This window comes from Peromyscus californicus, unplaced genomic scaffold (genome assembly GCF_007827085.1).
Source record: "Peromyscus californicus insignis strain IS unplaced genomic scaffold, ASM782708v3 Scaffold_7__1_contigs__length_154581171, whole genome shotgun sequence".
Taxonomy (NCBI): Eukaryota; Metazoa; Chordata; class Mammalia; order Rodentia; family Cricetidae; genus Peromyscus; species Peromyscus californicus.
Window position 1 is genome coordinate 129,749,646 of NW_026294595.1, and position 20,921 is coordinate 129,770,566.

Here is a 20,921-nt window from a genome sequence, read left to right on the forward strand (position 1 = left end):
TGGAGCTCTGGACTAGTTCCTGCTGGCCAAATGGGCAACTTTCAGAGCCTCATCTACCAGATCTGTTCTACTTAGAGATTCAGAAGCTCCAGCCTGGAAATCCCCGGGATGGGTGTTTGCAGTTTGTCTAAGTATCTCACAGGCCATTGCAAGAGCTGGGGGTTGGAGCATCAACTTGGCAGAATCCTGGGGATGAAGAATCTGGAAAACTCTGACTCTGCTAGCTCTAAGTTTATATATATATATATATACACACACATATTGTGTGTGTGTGTGTGTGTGTGTGTGTGTGTGTGTGTGTGTGTGTGTGAGTGAGCAGGACAGATAGACTAAGGCCCAGAGTGGTAAGGACTTACTAGGAACCACACAGTTGAGACATAGGACTGGAAGCCAGATCTCACTGGAGAGACTTTAGAATCCCGAGTTCAGACCCTCTGGTGCAGATAGAGTGATCCTGTGAGTTAAACTCCTGACTTTGCCATGGACTATGGCTTAATTGCTTTGGGAAGTTAGATTCCCAACAGTAAAAGGAGGATACCACCTATCTTTTGGGGTTATTGTGAAGATTAAAAAGCAGCAGAGTGCTTGGCATATGGCAAGGGTCCGGTGTCAGCTGGCGACCTGGCAGAAGCAATAGTAGGTGTCCCTCCTCTCCGTTTGCTGAGTCTCCTGTAGCTCAGGCTGCCTTTCAACTCTTGAACCTCATGTCTACATGAGGGATTACAAGCGTGTGCCTGTATTCTCTTTTTCCATATGTAAATCAGGACCAGCAATCCCTGTCCTGTCACTTCTCTGTCCTGTTCCGGTAGCAACGTGGACTAAGTAAGGTGTGTAAGCGTTCTAGGGCCGAGCTGTCTCCAGGTCAATGTTTATTCAGCTTAGAGCAATTTCTTTCCAAGGCCTACTCTGGCCAGATTTCCCGTCAGCCCCACCAACTCCCCCACACTCGCAGGTGCTCTTTTGTAACTGCGGCTAGGGAAAGGTCCACTCAAGCCCAGCGAAAAAAGGAGAGCTGGGAAAATAGAAAACGTGTAGGGATGAGATGAGACAGAGGGTGAGCAGGCAAGAAAGGCAGTGTGGGGGGAGAGCGGTAAAGGACAAGGAGAGGGGTAAAAGGGACTTACAGATGGAGCGCAGTGGGGGTGGGGGTCCTCCTGTACCTAAGATGCAGGCGAAGGGATGTGCGGAGCACTGGGGCAAGTGAAAGAGCAAGGTTATGTGCAGAAAGAACAGCGAGATCGAATCCTTGCAGAAGAATGGGGGGGGGGGGGTGTCGTCTTCAGTGCGAGGTCTGTGGGTGACTGGGGGCAGGGAATTTGGGCCGTCACCTCTACTCAGCCCGAGGTTCGGAGCGCAGATCCCGGGCTGCAGCCACCCGCCGGCGAACCGCGGAGGGGCGGGGAAAGGACATTCGACGCCTGCGATTGGCCGCCGCTCCGACGGCCGCTGACGCGAGCGGGCGGGCCCCTTTGTGACGTCACAATCAGCTGTTGGAGCGTTCGGATTTGTGCCCTGAGCCCCGGCGCAGCGGCCGCAGCAGCTCCGGGCGTCCGATTGCGAGCCCCGCCGTCTCCCGGCCAGTCCCCGGTATGCGGCGCCGGCTGTGAGCACCGGCGCCCCGGGGACGCCCGGCCGCACAACTACCTCAGCGCACCGGTTGCCGCAGCCGCCCCAGGTGAGTCCCGATCGCGGGGCTGGGGGCTCCGGGCGCCCCAGGACACGCCCTGCGCCCCCCTCTCCCGTTCTTTGTCTGTCTCCGCCGGCGGCCGCTGGAGCTGCGTTCTCGGCTCCCTATTGGTTGCCCCAAGCCGGTGGGCCATGACGTTGCTTATTTGCATATGACATTGAGACGTCACCAAGGCCAGCCCCGCCTTCCAGGCTTGCTTGGGTGCTTGTCCTCTGCTGACCCGGTGGGCGCAGTGTCGAGCCCGGCCGAGGGTTCAGAGACGTAGAAAGGCAAGCGGGACCCGAGGGGACTCGGCGGTTTCCCGTGTTAATCTAGGGACAGGGGTCGGGCTTCTCATCTGCTTTTTTCTTGCGACCTGAGGAAGAAGGGTCGGAGGGCATGCTCGATCTAAGTTGAGAGGGAGGTAGGTGGATGAAGGAGGCTTCAGACTCCAGGTCCCTGAGACAACACCAGATGGCAGCGGATGCCCTCTGTCTTCAGGCTCCGCCCCCCAACATAATAACATCCTTCTAATCCCCGACATGTGTGCAGAGTCTTAGCTGATGTCATTTTCAGCCTACAAATATTGAGGGTCTTAAACCCCACTTCATGGAAGGTGAAACTGAGACCCAGAGAGACATAGCTTACTGGAGATCTCAGCTAATTAGAGTCACACTCAATGAGTGACAGGACAGGTTCCTTAGCTGTGGGCAAATGCATAGTACAAGCTCAGTTCAAATAAAAAACTATATATCCATTTACTGGGGAACCTGTCTTGGGCTCAGCACCTTATCAATTTGATAGGGTGTTTCAGTCTTCTCGATTCTGGGCATTTTCCCAGGAGATCTCTGAAGACTGGGTCCCTTTCAAGGCCCTGACCACCTCTGCATTCTCTCTACCTTAGAACCCAATAAATTGCTGTCTCCCAGCTGTTTTGACCACAGAAAGGTGAGTCACTAGTTGCCTGCCTCCAGGTGTCTCCAGGGCAGATGTTGAGAATGAGTTGGGAGTTCCCTCTATTAGCCTCTCATCACCTTGTAGAGCCAAGCTGTCAGCTAAGAGGAACCCAGACCTTCCCTAGCACTGGTGATTGCAGAGTTTATGCAGCAGAAAGAATGTTTCTTACTTTCCAAGTGAGTAGATATGGAGGCTGGATCTGGAGCCTCTTCCCAGACTGGGGTTTGTTCAGGAATGGCCTGGTCTAGGGGTGGCTTAGGGCTCAAGTGCTATTCTGGGCACAGCTGCTGTAGTATTAAGGGAAGGTTCTTCTTGGAGCGGAGCCAGGAATCTGAGAACCAGGAAGCCAGCAGGCTAGGAAAGAAAACCCGGGAGGCTCTCCTAGTGGTCAAGGGGAGAGAGGTGGACAGCCACAGCTGGCTGGTTGCTGCCATCTCTCCCGGCTGTCACTGACTCCTGTATGATCTCCGCCAGGGAGCTTCTCTTCTGAGCCTCTCTTACCTCACTCAACATGTCAAGAGTTGAGGCTCATTGCAGGGTCTGATGCAGTGGGAACTCTGGGAAATGCATGTTAAAGCTCAATGCCAGATCTCCGCATCTCTCTCTGGAAAGGCAGAAGGCTGATGGCTGTATCAAGGCACCTGTCTGATCTCCCTGTCTCCTGTGCATCCTTATATTCTTCGACAGTCTCTCTTCTGATTATATATGTTCTGCACTGCCCCACCACCACTAAGCTGTAGCTTTTTGGATAGATTAATGTTATCACTTCAAGGTCTCCATTCCTAGAACAGGAGACTTCTTCCTTGTCTTGGTCCAGGGAAGCACTGTCTGAAGGCTTGGATCTCGGTTCAACCCTTGCATTTATCCTTAAGGGCTCCTTGGATCTGACTGCTTCCTTTTTCCATCACCATCTACCACTGACAGGTTGTTTTACAAGGGCCAGGCGACCCAATATTCTTTGTTTGGCCAGAGATGGCTGTCCTTGGACAAGAGTCTGGGGGAAGGGGGTTAGAGTCGGAAGGACCTGTGGACATAGGATCTTACACCTCATCTGGAATACATATCTGTGGGTTGCCCAATCCCATGGTGAGATTGTAGCAAGAACTATGAGGTTCCTATTACCTAGCACTTTTCAAACCACACAGGGTCCTTATAACTATTCTTGGTCTCTGGGGTCAAAGATTGCTGCTTAGAAAATCTTGCTGAAATCCAAGATCATTTTTTTTCCTATAAAAATACACCTAGACACAGCCCTAGTTACCAAGTTTAACATGTCTAATCTAGGCAGACACCCAGAAAAGACAGGAATGGACTGTAGTGATTATGGATGCCACTAGCTGTTTGGAGTCAAATACTACCTGTGTCTTTTACTAGCTGTGAGACTTTGGACTTACCTCTCCAAGCCTTGTTTTCTCTCTTTACCAGAAAAAAAGAGTAGTTATTCTCTCTCCCCCTCCCTTTCTGTTCCTTTTGACAGGATCTCATATAGCCAAGGACTGTTTATTTTTTTTAGGTAGGGACCCAATGTAGCTCAGATTGGCCTTAAACTCACTCTGTAGCCAAAGCAGGACTTGAATGCCTGATCCTCTTGCCTCCACCTTGCTAGGATGGCAGATGCAGCGCATCATGTCTGACTTTGAACTTTTTGATCCTCTTGTCTCTAGCTCCCAAGTACTAAGACTACAGGCTTGCACCTTCATACCTTGTTCTGGTTCTATGTTTTGTTGTGAGGACTACATAAGGTAAAATAGATGAAGTTGCTTAGTATAGTACCTGGCACATGAGTGTTAATTTTATGATGACAATAGTAAGGGCAGTTTCTTCCCTCAATGGAAATTTCCTGTTTACTTTTCAAAGCCCAACTTGGCTGTTTCATCCTCTAGAGACCTTCCCTGGCAAAGCTTGGTCACAGATATCACTTCTTCCATATCCCCAAAGTAACCTGTAGTAATGGCAAGTTTATTGACTTATTGGATGCTTACTGTGTGCCCAGGCCCTGTTCTGAACACGTTATAAGTGTTTAGCTCATTTAATTTTTTATTAGGGTGTTACTGCTGTTGTTTGACAGATAAGAAAACAAAGACACAACAGTTTCCTAAATTCACACTGGAAAGCCTACTGAGTGCAGAGAGGCACACACAAGAGGCATGTTTCTTCATTATCACTGCTCTGGGTGCTGGGGGGCTGGAGCCCTCTGTTCCCCAGGCACCCAAGGGTAGGCTTCAGCCTGTGGTTCTAATGTCTTTCTATGCTTCCCAGGCTTTTGCACTGCCATAGGGCGCCCCCTTGAGGTTGCTTCACCCGCTGACCATGTTCCAGCGCTTCACCAGCCTTTTCTTCAGCACTCCTTCGCCTCCTGAAGACTCCAACTGTCCCGAGGCCTTCGTCTCAGAGGAGGATGAAGTGGACGGCTGGCTCATCATTGACCTGCAGGGTGAGGCCTGATTCGGGGGCAAGCACTCTGATTCCCGAGCCTATGAAGGCACCATAAGGACAGGAGGCCTTGCAGTGTGGAAGGGGAAGGGGATATGTGGGAATTGGAGTCCCCTGGGCCTCCTGGGCAAAGTGAAGTTGAGGTAGTGAGCCCTGAGGTGAGGTGACATAGACCCTTCTCCTGAAAGCCCTGTCTCCTCATTTGTTGGGGCGTACACCTGGGACCCCCTAGGTCGGCAGGGTAAGGACCCTGGCCCTCAGGTGCTCTCTGGGCACGATGGACAGGGCTACAGGTCTGACTAACGATGCCCTTTCTCTCCCCATCCCCTGTGTCCGGTATGTGTGTGTGTGTGCGCCCCACCCCACCCCCGCTGCTCCCTTCCCTGCGCATGGCTCCCCACTCCCAAACCCTATAGATAGCTACACAGCTCCCCCAAACCCTGGGGCCTCTCCGGCTCCTGCAGGCCGCCCTCCACCCGCGCCCTCCTTGATGGACGAGAGCTGGTTTGTTACCCCTCCCGCCTGTTTTACTGCAGAGGGGCCCGGTCTTGGGCCGGCCCGCCTCCAGAGCAACCCCCTGGAGGACCTCCTCATCGAGCATCCCAGCATGTCCGTTTATGTCACCGGCAGTACCATAGTGCTAGAGTCTGGGCCACCTTCCCCTCACCCTGACGCTGCCTTGCCTGATCAGGACCTCAGCGATGGGTGAGTGGATTGAGGGTAGAGACTGGGGGCTAGGGCTTAGGAGCCTGCAGGGCAGTGAGTGTCCCTGAGACAAAGGCGGACCAGGTGGATAGGCACAGTGATCACTGATGGAAGAGAGGCGTGGTCTTGTGGCTAAGGTGGGGCTTGGGAGAGTGAGTCTTGGCTCAGAAGATTGGGACTAGCTTGAACTGCTAGGCCAGAATGGGGCTTGTATTGAGTGGCGGTTGGAGCCCCGGCCCTATCCTGTCTAGTTTAGCTGCCTCAGGGGCTGGAGTCTAAGAAACATCTCTAACTGGGATTGAGGGAAGAGTTGGTACCCATCAGAGAGCATCATACACTCTGCCCCGAAGAGACAGGGTGGGAGATGCCAGCCCCCTGTCCCCCCTGACGTTTGTACTCTGTCCCTGCAGAGAGTTGGCGCCTGCTCGCCGGGAGCCCAGGGCCCTGCACCACGCAGCTGCTGCGATGCCTGCTCGAGCTGTGTTGCTGGAGAAGGCCGGCCAGGTACGGAGGCTGCAGAGGGCCCGGCAGCGGGTAGAGCGCCACGCCTTGAGTGCTAAAGTGCTACAGCGGCAGAATCGCGCTCGGGAGAGTCGTTCGCGGCGGCCCAAGCACCAGGGCAGCTTCATTTACCAGCCGTGCCAGCGCCAGTTCAACTACTGAGCGCCCTTGCGACACCTCCAATCCCGCGCAGACTCCCGGCCCCATCTGCCTCCTCTGCAGCAGCCAGTGTGCTGCTCGAGGGGTGTCCAGGGTCCGCCTGCCTCCATTTGGATACCACAACCTCCCTCCTTCCTAAGTGTTTGAGGTGGGATGATGGCCCTCTACTCCCCTGAGTTCTCAGTTTCTTCTAACTCACCTGATAACCTCTTTCACCGCGGGCCACCCTCCCCACCTGTTTCTGATTTCTCACCATCCACTCCCCACTCCTGCTCTCCCTTTTCAGACCCCTGTTCTTGTCTCTCACTCCTTCACTTTGTCCTCCTAGGCCCCCGATTTCTAAGAGCCTCTCCCACCATGACCTGGCACCATGGTTTTCCCCTTTCAGCTCCTACTTTCCAAGACTTCCCTTTTTCGTTCCTGGCAATTCCCTCCCAATCCTGACCAGGTACAACCTGCCAGGCCTGGGCCATTGTTCTTAGAACCCTGTGGTCAGGTGTCAGGCACAGGGTTTTGATTTCAGTCATCCCCACCCACCCACCCGCCCTGGGGGTTGAGCTCCTTGGACTGCTTAGGCCTGGAAAGTTTAAGTATGTGGAGGAGGACAGTGAGTTGTAAGTTAGATAGGGTGAAGGGAATGGAAGGAAACAGGCAGCCTATCGGGATGCAGACAGGGACAGATGGGTTGAGAGACAGTTGGGAGCAGGGCATCATGAGAGCTGGCATTGTGCTTGGTCAGAGGAGTTAAGCCCTGGTCTTAGGCTTGAGCCTGGAGCCTGCCCCATTTCCTTTTCCTATAATCCTGCCTTCCAGGATTTTTCCTGAAATCTGTCCCCCTTCAGGAGTAAAACCCCCCACCTCCCGGTGAGTCTAGAGTCCGAAGGGCTTGTACCTTGTCACCTTACCTTGACATGCCGCCCCAGGAGTAGAAGCTGGGTAAGGCCCCCGACATTCTGGCCATCTTTGTTCATATGCCCAAGGTGCTAGAATTAGCTTAGGAGAGACGCCGGCTAGAGGGCTTCCAGGCAGGGAAAAAAGGGTACATACCCCAAGGCAAGAGTGCAGAGGGATGATGCTAAGGAGGACAAGTTTGGGGTAAAGCCATCCCTAGGCTGATAACTCTGCCTTCATCTTGCCTCTGGCCTTATAGTTCATACTTTGCTCAATATGGCTGGCTAATAAACACTCCTGAGTAGGAGGCCAGGAGCCTCACTGTTCCAATTCCCAAAATTTTTCTTACAGAAGTTCAGGGCCTTCAAGGGGCTTCTTAATGTTCTCCCACAGGGCTCTTCCTTTCCAAGTGCTCTGTGGTCTCTCTTCCCTTTCTAGTTAAATATCTGGAGTAAGGAATTCTTGGGTAGAGCACAGGGATGGGGTAGCCCGCTTCTCCCTTCTTGTGGTGGGGCTCAGACACCAGCAACAGCCTCTTGGGATGCCCCAAGTTGTTTCCAATTCTTTCTAGCTGTCCTTTTTTAAGTGTGTGCTCTTCCTTCCTCAAAACTTTTAGATTTCCTGTTACATATTAACACAGGTCTTCCCTTTGACTCCAACTCCAGGTTTCCAGGCCTCAGAGCCAAGTCGGGGTTGGAGAAAACGGCATTCCTATGAGGGTAAAAGTAGCTGCCCTCTCTGATCCTTTCTCACCAGGCTTCATGTGGGGATGGGAGAGATGTCCCCACAATGGGGACAGAGGAAGCCCGGCTAAGGTCTCCTAGCTCAAGGATAAGCCAAACGCAAACTATACGCAGATCAAAACCTCACACCAGCTTATTAGGGCCCTAGTAGTTGATAACCTTGTTCCTGTCCCAAGTTCTTCAGTTACAACTTAGTAACTTACTCTTCCTGCTATCCTAAGGTCACTTCCCAGCCAGCTTAGGATCTTCAGCACTTCCAAGAGCTGAAACTCCCTCCAGCCCTTCTTATCTAATCCTCACTGCCAGATGGTGACCTAGGCTCAGTCCTGGGCAAGTGCCCATGATCCAGATGGGGGCCTAGGCTCAGTCCTAGGCAAGTGCCCATGATCCTGCTGCCGTGGGAAGTTTGATAGGGCATTTGGCTCAAATTTCAAAAGGCCTCACTCCTGACCTGTATTTCTAGAAGCTCCTGTAGTTCTAGAACCCTCCAATCTCTCATCTGACTGGTTGCAAGGCTTATTTTTCTTTTGTACTTTCCTATAGATTCTGTAGCATTTGAGTGTGGCAATATTTTAATTGTGTATAGATTTCTCAGTCTCCTGCTAGTCTGACTCCTGAAGCATCAGCCCCTGTCATACTGTATTGACTGTGTATGTGCCTTTCACCTTGAGCATGCTTCAGGATTTTTTTCTTAAACCACAGAACTTGAATACACAAGGGAACCAGAATTCACAAAGTCCTATGCAACCCTAGACGGGAGGAGGTTAGAGAGTCTGTCTTGAGTGATGATTTCAGAGACCCTGGAGAAATTTGTACCAGTTTGTATTAATGTCAATACTACCAGCACTTTGCCAAAACTAAGGATGTCAGAGGGACCTGTTTCTAGAGTGAGTCTCAGTTACATCAAAGGGCAATTTCCAGCTTTCTCCAATAAGTCTGAGTGGTTCTCTTGAGCTGGTGTCACTTTCTAACCTTTGCCAGTCTAGCCCCAGTAGGGCACTGTGTGTGTGAGTGCAGTTTGGTGCTGTTTTGGAGTATGCCTGCTCCCCAGCCTGGAACCCTCTGATCAACTTGCTGTGACCTATAATGTCTTAGGTGCAACAAGGACCCTACCAGAGCTCCTGGGCGGCTTTCAAGATCCATGTAGCTTTGTGTGAGGGGACTGAATGCAGACAAACCACAGCCTGCTCTAATAACTTCTTATCCTACCACCTAGTTCCAAATGGAACCAACAAGTTGAGTGCATCTTTGTTGGGTGTTTGTGTTGAGACTGGCTGAAATGAAAAATCTTTGACTGACCATGTTGTGATGTGTCGACAGACTCAAGGACACAACCACCTCGACCTGGTCATGTGGCATGCCTGTGTATGTGTGTAACAGGATTCTGAATGTTAGATTGTAATGCTATTCCTGTATGGGAGAAAAAATAATATAAACAAATAAAAATCTATTTAAAGCACATTATGCTTTCTGCCTGAGTTGAGCTAAAGTATAGGAAACACTATAATCTCAAGTATAGTCAAAGCAGAGGGTATTATTAGTAGACTGGCTTTGGCTCTGATTTGTCATACAAGAGAGGAAGAGGGTAAGTAAGTTCTCTGGAAAGAGACAATATAGGGTCTGACTCATAAGCTATTTTTACAAGATCCTTGTAAGACACATATATGAAGATATCTGAAATACAGGAATGAGAATGGAAGCCCAGTTGGAGACACTGGGTCATTCTTTAGTCCCAGGCACTGGATTAGAGCCACGAGGAGGAGCTGCCCATTTAACTGCACAGCTACGCTAAGACAATCTGGCTGGCCAGTCTGAGCACATCTGAATAGAGCAGCACAGGCATGAGGTGGGGGAAGTGCTATCTATGCTGCGGACAGCCTCTTGCCTCTAAAAGTCCCGGGTGCCTTTGATGAAAGGTTGATTCTACTTTCTGAGACAAGGTCTTATGTAGCCCATCCTGGTCTCAAACTCTATGTAGCTGAAGATGACCTTGAACTCATGATTCTTTTTGTTTTTTCCAGACAGGGTTCTGGAAACTCACTCACAGGCTGTCCTGGAACTCACTTCATAGCCCAGGCTGTCCTCAAACTCACAGAGATCCGCCTGCCTCTGCCTCCAGAGTGCTGGGATTAAAGGCGTGCGCCACCACTGCTTGGCTAACTTGTGATTCTAATGCCTCTACTTCCCAAGCACTATGATTACAAGTGTGTGGCACCATACTTGGTGATTATTTGCAAACAAATAAAATTAGACACACATGCATCTACACACATATATATGCATATATGCACTATACATACACACATTCTCATATATATGTATATACACACACATATATATGAAATCTCCAGTATGTTGTTAAAACAGTTCTGGTTTGTTCAAAGCCAAAAATGAGTTGGGGGAGCAAGTGGATACATTTTCCTCATCTTGCTGGGTGGGTATTTCAGGTGGGAAGTGTCTGAGTTACAAAAAAGGTTGTGTCTACTTATCTGTAACCAAAAAGAAAATCTTGCTTACCCTTCCCAATAACATACTTTTAAGTTCTATGACAAAGACATTTATTTAACACGTTCAATATTTCACATTGTACAAACCCTTAGATTCTCTTTATTCACTGGTCCGTTTCTACAACAAATACATCCAAAACACTATATAATAAAATTATTTACATTTCCAAATGACAAGATTGCTTTTTGCCCCACTACTGCTATTCACACACAGTACTTCCACAGCACAATACATCATTAGAAGATCTACAAATGCTCACCCTGTACTCTAGGCTGCTTAAGAAATGTGAAACTAATAACATTTATAATGGCATTAGCTCCTTTCAATACATGGCAACATTTTAGAAGCCTTGAACTTCATTTTGCAACACCAAAAGGGCTGCTCCCCGTTACACTTTATGAGACAGGTTTCAGGGACTAGGAAAAGGACTGAGTTATTAAAATGACTAACTGTACAGAAATAGATTTAAAAAGTCACAGCTGAAAATTGCTCTTTGTAAAATTCACACACATTTACAAGTATCAAGTCATCTTCCAGCTTGCTTACTTGGATTTTCTTCGCTTGGATTGCACTGCACCAGTTATATCTGTTGGGGAAAAGTAAGGACATGGTCAACGAAGGTAGCAGCGCCCTTTAGGCGTCCACACTGTCTAGAATTGGCATAGTGGAGCCCCATGAGGCTCTAAATCCCTTTAAGGGACACATGGTTTGAAAGCAGTCACAGGCTCTGTCTGCTGACTTACGTGGTAAAAGAGTGTGTCCTTGTCTATCAGGACCTGCCAATTGGGGACACGGGATGAAGACTAGCAAGTGGCTCAGTGGGTAAAAGCACCGGCTACCAAATCTGACAACCCGAGTTCAATCCCTGGACTCCACATGGAGGCAAGAGAACCAACTGGCACGCACATTCGCACACATACACGTGTGTGTACACACACACGATAAAAGGAAGAGAAGATGCACCTGGCTAGAAAGATTGGCAGTGCTATGGTAGGGAAAGCCTTTATTATATGTTTGTGTGTGTATGCCTTGGCATGTGGAGGTCAGAGGGCAACTTGGGAGTCAGTTCTTCACTCCCGCTGGTTCAAGGGTTGTGTAGCAAGCACTTTCACCTGCTTTATCTCTACCCTGCCTCCAACTACCTGATCCCTTACAAGCTGTACAATGAACTTCACAATCTCCCTCACCAATTCCCATCACTCAGTGAAGTTATAGACACACTAACAGTGCTTTTGGTGAGTAGTCAGCGAGTGAGTGAATTGCACCAGAAACCAGTCTTTGGCTCTCTTGTAGCCAAGCCATTATTCTGCAGTAAAGAACTTGTCTTGTTATGCTACAGCTAAAGTCTCTAGACTACACGACATGGATCTCAGTCAAGGGCTATTGTGGCCCACGTATATCGATGCTTTGGAGGGCTGGGGTTACACAGCTCTATCAGCAGAACTCAATCTCAAGTACCACACCCCCCTCCCCCCAAACAAGCCATTGGCACATACACACATGGAAGCATTTCAGAACAGCTAACACCGTCCCTGAACCCGAAGGCTGCAGAGGTGGCAATGAGTGACTTATCACAGTGACCGTGACACAAAGGGAAAGGCTGCTCTAATTCTCTAACCTCCCTTACATATATCAACGTCCTAAGTCAAGCGACTCTTACCTCAGATTCTAATTCTCTAACCTCCCTTACATATATCAACGTCCTAAGTCAAGCGACTCTTACCTCAGATTCTAATTCTCTAACCTCCCTTACATATATCAACGTCCTAAGTCAAGCGACTCTTACCTCAGATTTTAATTCTCTAACTTCCCTTACATATATCAGTGTCCTAAGTCAAGCGACTCTTACCTCAGATTTTAATCATCTTTATTCACAATTTTTCCAGTCTTCTATGGCAGAGTACAGTAGTACTGAAGCTCTGCAAATGTACATGTTTCTTTAAAATCTAATTCAGATGGGCGGTGGTGGCGCACGCCTTTAAATCCCAGCACTCAGGAGGCAGAGCCAGGAGGATCTCTGTGAGTTGGAGGCCAGCCTGGTCTACAGATCCAGGCACCAAAACTACACGGAGAAACCCTGTCTTGAAAAACAAAAAACAAAACAAAACAAAACACAGACAAAAAAAGATAAAATCTAATTCATTGTATTGACTCATTTTTCATGCTGCTACATGATATTTTAGCTTCAATACAAAATAGTATTTTATCTCGGTATTGTGGCACAGGCCTTGTAATTACACCTGCCCCTCAGTACTTGTAAGGTACAGGCAAGGGGTCATCTTTGGTATATACAGGGTCTTGAGGACAGCCTTGGGGCTATATGAGATGTTATAGATAACAAAAGCAAACTCCAAACCCAAACAATGTTTTGAATATCTTTATCGAAGTAAACAATTGTTTCTCATACATTAGTTCAAAAGATGATTCAGATTCAACTATTTCTGGATGGAATGAATTTTCTGACGCTACATTACCAGGTTCAGTGTTCTAAGCAAAACTGTGTTTCTTTCCTTTTAAATATTTTGAGAACCCAGGTCACCAGAAACAGATGAGAAAAGCAAAAATTTTACTGCTGTGACCTCTGGTCATTGTCACAGAGGCCTGTATGATTTTCTAAGAGGAACCAATGAAGTAATTCCAGGCTTCTGTTAGTGACAACTCCAGTATGTTTTCTTATTAGGTGGTCATATTGCTCGTGCCTTGTGGGAGAGTATCCCCAAATATTTACAAACTAAGAAGGACTTTAATAATGGTGTTCTTTATTTTAATTTATATAAAAGAACTGAGTTTCACACAGCACACACAACTCCTCATAATCAACTATTTATTAATTTATACAAGGTCACTCTGCAGTCCAGGCTGCATGGAACTTACTACTAGTGCAGGCTAGCCTCAAATTTGTGGTCCATCCTCTTCCCTCAGCCCCTCAAGTGCTGGGATTACAGGCAGGGCCACTCTCCTGTCCCTATATCAACTCTTCATGTCCAAACCTCGTTTCATTTTCACCACAGCAAGCTTGTTGTTTGGAGTGAAAATATACAGAGCCTTGACACTGCTCATCCTTAGAAAAGGACTTGGGCTGGGAAGGTGTCTCCATGGTGAGGAGCTGGCTGGCAAGCGTGAGACGCTGAGTTAGACCCCAGCACCCATGTGAAAAGCCAGGGCAGCAGTGCGTGCGTGTAATCCCTGGAGCTTGCTGGCCAGCTAGTCAGGAACAATTAGCAAGGTCCAAGTTCATTGAGAGAACACTGTCTCAAGAAAATAAGATGGAGGGGCTGGAGAGATGGCTCAGCAGTTAAGAACACAAGCTGCTCTTCCAGAGGACCCAGGTTCAATTCCCAGCAACCACATGGCAGCTCATAACTGCCTATAACTCCAGTTTCAGGGGATCCAACACCTTCACACAGACATATGTGCAGGTAAAACACAAATGTTCATGAAATAAAAATAAACTATTCAAAAAAAATAAGGTGGAGAGTGGCTGATACCAATATTGACATTTGGCTTCCATATGTATGCACACACACGTGTACATACCTCAAAGAATATATATATACATATATGAAAATGAAAAAAATAAAAAAAAATCTATCAATTAGGTCAACTTTAGAAACATCTCCCCTCATGTACAAAGAATCAAATGGTGGCTGGGTGAGGTGGTGCACATCTTTAATCCTAGCACTTAGGCAAAGGCAGGAGGATTTCTCTGAGTTTGAGGGCTGTATGGTCTATGTAGTAAGTTCCAGAACAGCCAGGACTACAAAAAAAGACCCTACCTCAAAAAAAAAAAAAAACAAAAAAAACAAACGATGTATCTGAGACTCGGACAGACGTGGCTGGAAAATGAGGTGGTAGAGGAGAGTGAGCAATGTCAGGCTCCACCTCTTTTTATTGCCAAGTCAACAAATTAGAAAACTGCCTTTGAGTACAAACTAATGTATGAGGCTCTCAGTAAAGGTGGTGATATATTTTTATAAAAATATCTTTTAGCTCCCCCTCACAAGACTGAAACTTTTGGCGGACCTTACAGCAACGTTAGTAATATCACTTGAAGCCATTTAAGACTATTTATTTATTTAGGTTTTTTGAGACAGGGTTTCTCTGTGTAGCCCTAGCTGTCCTGGAACTAGTTTGGTAGCCCAGGCTGGCCTTGAACTCACAGAGATCCGCCTGCCTCTGCCTCCCGAGTGCTGGGATTAAAGGCGTGCTCTACTTACTACCTTACTGTGTACTCAGCATATTTAACTTGCCTTTAAGAAAACAATGTAACCAGTTAGTCAGTGGTGGCGCACGCCTTTAATCCAGCACTAAGGAGGCAGAGGCAGGTGGATCTCTGAGTTTAAGGCCAGCCTGGTCTACAGAGCAAGTTTCAAGACAGCTAGGGCTACACAGAGAAACCCTGTCTTGGAAAACCAAAATAAAAAAAAAAAATTAAAAAAAAAAAAGAAAGAAAGAAAGAAAAGAAAACAATGTAACTCACCTTACTATGCCTTGGATTTCCCACGAAATCAGCTTTTACAATCTAAGATAATTGCATAGCTTTAATCTTAAATTATGTACTCTTCTGTGCCCTTGGTCCAGAATATGTGTGTATGTTCATGGTGTGGTAATCATTTGCTGAAAACAACCTTAAAATAAATACCCACCATAAATGTTGCAAACATGTGGCTATAGGTTGACAATGTCTGTCTGCTGTGTGGAGTGCTATGTAGTTAGGTGCAGTCAGGAAGTTAGATGACTTCTTCCCTGGTAAAAACCCATGAAAGACTTGTGTAAAGAACCTCGTTCCTTTCCCATGCCATGTTTCCTGTGCTTTTCAATAGATACAGAGCAAAGTCCTTTGTTAGGGACAAGGACAACTACTGGGGCACAGATTCAGACTCACACAGCAGACTGATTACGGATATGCCAGAGATACAGACAGACAAAAGACACAGGGAGACAAAGTAGAGAATTCAAATTTGGGCTCACTCTTGGTCAAATTAATCCAAGAGGAAGTGGCTTCATGTTTACTCCTTAATAAGATATTAACACATTTGGTGTTCTTTGAGGTTATCTTTAATGCATTAACTATTTAAGTAAACAAATGACTTAGGTTAGAAAGTGAAAAAAATCTTTGAAGACTGGTGGATGATGAATGGTGTATCTTTATATTATCATAAGATATAAAATGTTTGTTTTTGGAAATGGAGTCTCCCTATGTAGTCCAGGTTGACCTAGAACTTGTCCTATGACCCAGTCAGGCCTTGAATGTATGATCTTTCTGCCTCAGCCTCCTAAGTGTTGGGATTACAAGTATGTACCAAAATGCCTGGCTAAAATTTTCTTTTTCTTTCCAGTATTGTGACACATGCTTTTAATCCTAGCACTTGGGAGGCAGAGGGAGGCAGGTGGATCTCTGTGAGTTTGTGGTTACCTTGGTCTATATATAGCAAGTTTCAGGCCAGCTAGAGATACATAGTGAGGTCCTGTCTCAAACAACAAACAAACAAAACCCAAATATAAAATAAAATTTCCTTTTTCTTTCATCAGATTTTGAAGTCTCTACCACATCCTCTGGAGGGGTTGGGGAACAACTATTCTGGACTATAGAGAACAGTCATTTTCCATTTCAGACATTAAATATGTCTGAAAAGATCAGGTCATTTTTATCTTTCGTGGTTCAATTTGTACTCCCTCCAAATGTTACTATTTCTAGCACCCAACATAATGAGAATCTAGAAGCAAGTGCTCTATCACTGATCCACACTCCCAGACTTTTGTTAACAATTGTATGTGTATGGATGTTTTGATTGCATGTATGTCTGTGTACCACATTCATGCAGTATCCATGTAAGCCAGAAGAGGGTATTAGATCTCCTGGGACTGGAGTTACAGAGCTGCCATGTGGGTGCTGGGAATCAAACCTGGGTCCTCTGGAAGAACAGTCAGTGGTCTTAACCACTGAGCCATTTCTCCAGCTCCCCATTCAAAACTTTTAAGATGTATTGATTCTGCAGTAAGATATTTCTACGATTCAGGTACCCGACATTATACATGCCTCCACGCCAAGTGGTGTTACATTTAAGGCCTCTGTCTTATCTATGTATAACTGGTAGGCCCGTGGCTTACTTCTAGGGACTCCTTGCCAGCGACAGCTGAGTCCTCCTATCAGTGTCTGATGTCAGTGCACCAGAATCTGCCCTTCTAATGGGAGGGGTTTTGTTTGTTTTTTGAGAAAGAATGTCCTGTAGCCCAGGCTGGCCTCAAGCTTGCTCTGTAGCTGAGGATGAAATTAAACTACTGGTCATCTTTCCTCTGCCTCCTAAGGGCTGGGATTACAGACATGTGCCATTAGGCCTACCTTTCAAGACTGAACTGTAAGGCCAGCATCTATGAAAACTAAGGAGTTTCCAGAGAGGTAGCAGAACATGACTAAGAAGTTCTGGATCACAGAAGTCAAGAACAATTAATTAAAAAAAAATAAACAGTAGGGTTGGGGGATTTAGCTCAGTTGGTAGAATCCTTGCCTTGCATCCATTAGGCCATGGGTTCAGTCCCCAACACAGGAGAAGAAAAAAAGAAAAGAACAGTAGCTTAGATGGATGGCCCATGCCTATAATCTCAGGACTTGGGAGGCTAAGGAAGAAGGACTGTCAAACAAATTCAGGGACAACCTGGGCTACAGAGTGAGATTCTGTCGCAAAACAATCTCCCCTTCCCAAATTAGAGACAGTTTTCACAGAGAAAACTGGTGATGTAAAGCTGAGGTCATAAAAGGAGTTATTATGGGGCACAGATGGAGGTACTTGGCTTCAAGTGGAAGAGGAGTCACTGCTCTGTCTTAGTAGTCTGCTTAGATTAGTATCTTGGTAGTGTAAATAGAGAGTTCTATTTTTTCTAAGAAGATGTGAGAGCCCCTACCAAGATAGAGCAGAGAACGTTGGGATAGAGGTTTAAAAAGTATGGAGAAGTCACGTGTAATAGTGAATGCTCTAATCCCAGCACTCAGGAGGCTGAGGCACAGGTTTGAGAGTTAAGGACAACATGGCTACATAAGAAGACCCTGTTACAAAGGAGGTAAAGGAGTAGACAGTATGTAGAAAAAGGGACTTGACTTCCAAAAAAGAAGCCGGGTCATACTCAGGATTTAACTCAAGTGAGTGATCATGAGCCTTCTCGTGTGTGTGTGCATGTTTTTGACACAGGACCTCATGTGACTACCTCAAACTCCCTATGTAGCTAAGGACCCTTAAACTCTCACCTCCACCTCACGAGTGCCACAATTACAGGTGTGTGCTGGCACACTTAGGTGCAAACATGAGTTTAAAATGAGACGAGCCCCAGTTCCTCGTTCTTCCAGAACGGTCACTGCTCTTGTGTACACAGACAGGAACCACGGTACTAATGGACTGACAAGGAAGAGAAGGCGAAGCCCGAGAAAGTAGACTGACCTAAGAGGAGGAGGGTAGAGGCTCAAGTCCCTGCTGCTGTCATGAGGACCCTAGCTTTTACTCCCCCCTGCCCCGCCCCGCCCTCAAAGCATAAGCCCCACTGCTAACCTTTTGTAGAGCTGGAGGCTGAAGCAGGCCGAGAGGATCGTTTTCGATGTCCATTTTCCACGCTCTCAGAAGCCACAGTTGGCTCCTCAGTTCGAGAGTTTCTTCGGCTCGGGGTTTTGGACTTCTCAACTATCTCTTTTGGCTCACTGCTGACAGAGGGAAGTACCAAGTTTCCAAGAAGGTTAAGGGCATCAAGACACATAAAAGGGACACACCTTAAGTACAGTTTCATTCATAAAGTTGAAGGTAATTAGCAGCTAGTCAGGGCCAGGGATACACAGCTTAGTCTATCTAGCATGTACAAGTTCTGGGTTTGATCCCCAGCACTGAAAACAACAAAAACAAAACAAATCTGTCATTACAGATAGAATGGGACAATGCTGTTGAGAACTTAAAAGTGAGTCTAGTTTGTTACATTAGAAAAATAAAATAGGCCAAGTGGCGGTGGCACACGCCTTTAATCCCAGCACTCAGGAGGCAGAGGCAAGTAAATCTCTGTGAGTTCAAGGCCAACTTGGTCTACAGAGAGAGTTCCAGGACAGCCAGAGAGACACAGAGAAACCCTGTCTCGAAAAACCAAAAAAAGAAAAGAAAAGAAAGCACAGTGCTGGTAGGATTATGGAAAAGCAAGTGAGAGACATAAAGAACTGAAACAGCTCCTCTAAAAACCCTCACTTATTTTCCTAAGGCAATAAATAATACATCCCTTTAAACATTATTTGTGAAACTTCAGCTATAAAATGTTTTTAATAGATGTTTGAAAATTTCTACTACCCCAAAACAGTATCTAAAATCTAGAGATATGGTGGTGCACACCCTTAATTCCAACATTTGAGGGGCAGAGGCAGGTTGATCTCCATTAGTTAGAGGCCAGCTTGGTCTACATAGTGAGTTCTGGTACAGCCAGAGCTATATAGAGAGACCCTGTTTCAAAAAGAAATTATTATTTGGGGGGGTTACTAGGCAAATTTGAGCATATATTGGTATTAGATAATGGAATAGTACATTATCTAAGTAAGGGGAATACAGTCATCATCCACTGCAGATATGCTGAACACCCCAACTCCAACCCTGGCATTTAGCAGGCAAATATTAAAAACTGGTAATACTGTTATTAAAGACACAGGGACAAAACATTTTCATATACTTCTGATAGAGTATAAATTGTGCAATCCAAAGACTCTCAATAAGGAGTCTTTGTGAACAGTAAGATATATTCCCAGCTTTGGACACATTTTTTTGATTGTTGTAGTTGGGAAGCGTCCCACTGGCATCTTTGGGTAAACATTCTATGATACAAAGGCAGCCTCTTATAATAATTATCTGATCCAGAAGTCAGTAATGTTGAGGTGGAAAAACTTGGTGTCATCCTCTTTATCTGGTTGTGTTTTCTAAATAGAAAACTCTTAAAATTCTACATAAGGTACAACATGTAATGCATAGCTGAGATTTTTTTTTTTTTTTTTTTTTTTTTTTTAGACAGGGTTTCTCTGTGTAGCTTTGCGCCTTTCCTGGAACTCACTTGGTAGTCCAGGCTGGCCTCGAACTCACAGAGATCCGCCTGGCTCTGCCTCCCGAGTGCTGGGATTAAAGGCGTGTGACACCACCGCCCGGCCTTTCTTTTCTTTCTTAAAGACAAAGTCTCGTGTAGTCTAGCTTCAAACTTAATACATAGCTAGGGATGACCTTGAATTTTTTTTCTTTTTTTTTGGTTTTTTGAGACAGGGTTTCTCTGTATAGTTTTGGTGCCTGCCCTGGATCTCGCTCTGTAGATCAGGCTGGCCTCGAACTCAGAGAGATCCACCTGGCTCTGTCTCCCAGGTGCTGGGATTAAAGGTGTGTGCCCTTGCTGCCCGACGGACCTTGAACTCTTGATTCTCTGGCCTGTACCTCTCAAGTGCTAGGATTACAGGCATGTGCAACTATACCCAGATTTAATTCTGATATGTATCTGGAAATTTCTTTTAAAAACTTTTTACCATATCCATGGTTCAAAAATGGTTATTAAGATCATTTAAAAAATCTGATTAAATTTGATTGCAAGGCATAGAACTGAAATGTAATGCAACAAAACAAGTTAAAGCCTGCTTCTCCTGGGAAGATTTCCATGCCTCTCTCTCCCCATGGACTTGCCTTTTCTTCTCTTTAGTTCACAGTCTATATATATGATCTTCCAAAGAATCCATTGAGTGTTCTATTATATGAGGTTTTTAAAGATTTATTTATTTATGTGTATGGGTATTTTGCCTGTGTGTATGCCTATGCACATGTACGTGCAGTGAACTTGGAGGACAGAACAGGATGTTGGATCTTCTAGAACTGGAGTTACAGACAGTTGTGAGTCACCATGTGCTGGAAATTGAATCCAGGTCCTCTGGAAGGGCAGTCAGTGCCCTTAGCTGCTGAGCATTCTCTCCAGCTCTGGATGTTCTATTTTAATATCTTGTGCCTTTCATGAGACCATGAGCTCCTCAAAGGTATAAATCATGGTGTGACCATCAACTATCACTATTCTACTGTTCACTCCTGCCAGATGACTCTTTGCTTGTAACACTATGGTTGGGAACTGAGCCATAACTGTTCATTCATTACCTTGGCTTTATATAAAATAGCTATCCCAAATCACACCAAAAACCAAGCAAAGTCAGAGAGGCCAAACTGGAGCTAGGGTGGAATTACAAGTAAAGAGGTTGACATCTCCTTCTAGGGGTTCTAAGATAATTTTCTGTTTGAGCCCAGAAAATAGGCCAATTTTCTGAGGACAATCCCTAATGGTGGAACCCCTTTCTCTTGTCAAAACAAAACAGCCACAGCAAC

At 46.4% G+C, this 20,921-nt stretch overlaps 2 protein-coding genes across 8 annotated transcripts in view; one reads left to right on the forward strand and one right to left on the reverse strand.

Annotated features, from left to right (window-relative positions):
* The first annotated feature begins 1,560 nt into the window (after positions 1–1,560).
* Positions 1,561–9,516, forward strand: Tp53inp2 (tumor protein p53 inducible nuclear protein 2). 2 transcript variants are annotated; one of them, XM_052725665.1, is made up of 4 exons: positions 1,561–1,675; positions 4,883–5,057; positions 5,473–5,761; positions 6,172–9,516. In XM_052725665.1, exons 2-4 carry the CDS (start codon positions 4,934–4,936, stop codon positions 6,422–6,424), a joined length of 666 nt encoding a protein of 221 aa, XP_052581625.1. In that variant the 5' UTR covers positions 1,561–1,675; positions 4,883–4,933; the 3' UTR covers positions 6,425–9,516. The 2 variants fall into 2 exon arrangements, with proteins under 2 accessions (XP_052581625.1, XP_052581626.1); XM_052725666.1 differs by having other exon boundaries at positions 5,593–5,761.
* Positions 9,517–10,596: 1,080 nt separating this feature from the next.
* Positions 10,597–20,921, reverse strand: part of Ncoa6 (nuclear receptor coactivator 6) — an 86,390-nt gene continuing 76,065 nt past the window's right edge. For 5 of the 6 annotated variants that reach the window (XM_052725660.1, XM_052725659.1, XM_052725664.1 and 2 more), the window contains 2 exons: positions 18,105–18,253; positions 10,597–11,149 (listed from right to left, as the gene is read on the reverse strand). In XM_052725660.1, the coding sequence (XP_052581620.1) occupies positions 11,106–11,149; positions 18,105–18,253 (193 nt within the window). In that variant the 3' untranslated portion in view covers positions 10,597–11,105. The remainder of the gene's footprint in view (positions 11,150–18,104; positions 18,254–20,921) is intronic. The other variant, XM_052725661.1, reaches the window with a different exon arrangement.

Bases quoted from the DNA above. Each gene is read 5' to 3' on its own strand.
- Tp53inp2 (XM_052725665.1), top strand. From the start codon at position 4,934: ATGTTCCAGCGCTTCACCAGCCTTTTCTTCAGCACTCCTTCGCCTCCT. The intron at 5,058-5,472 runs GTGAGGCCTGAT...CAAACCCTATAG, and splicing joins GCTCATCATTGACCTGCAGG to ATAGCTACACAGCTCCCCCA. The intron at 5,762-6,171 runs GTGAGTGGATTG...CTGTCCCTGCAG, and splicing joins GATCAGGACCTCAGCGATGG to AGAGTTGGCGCCTGCTCGCC.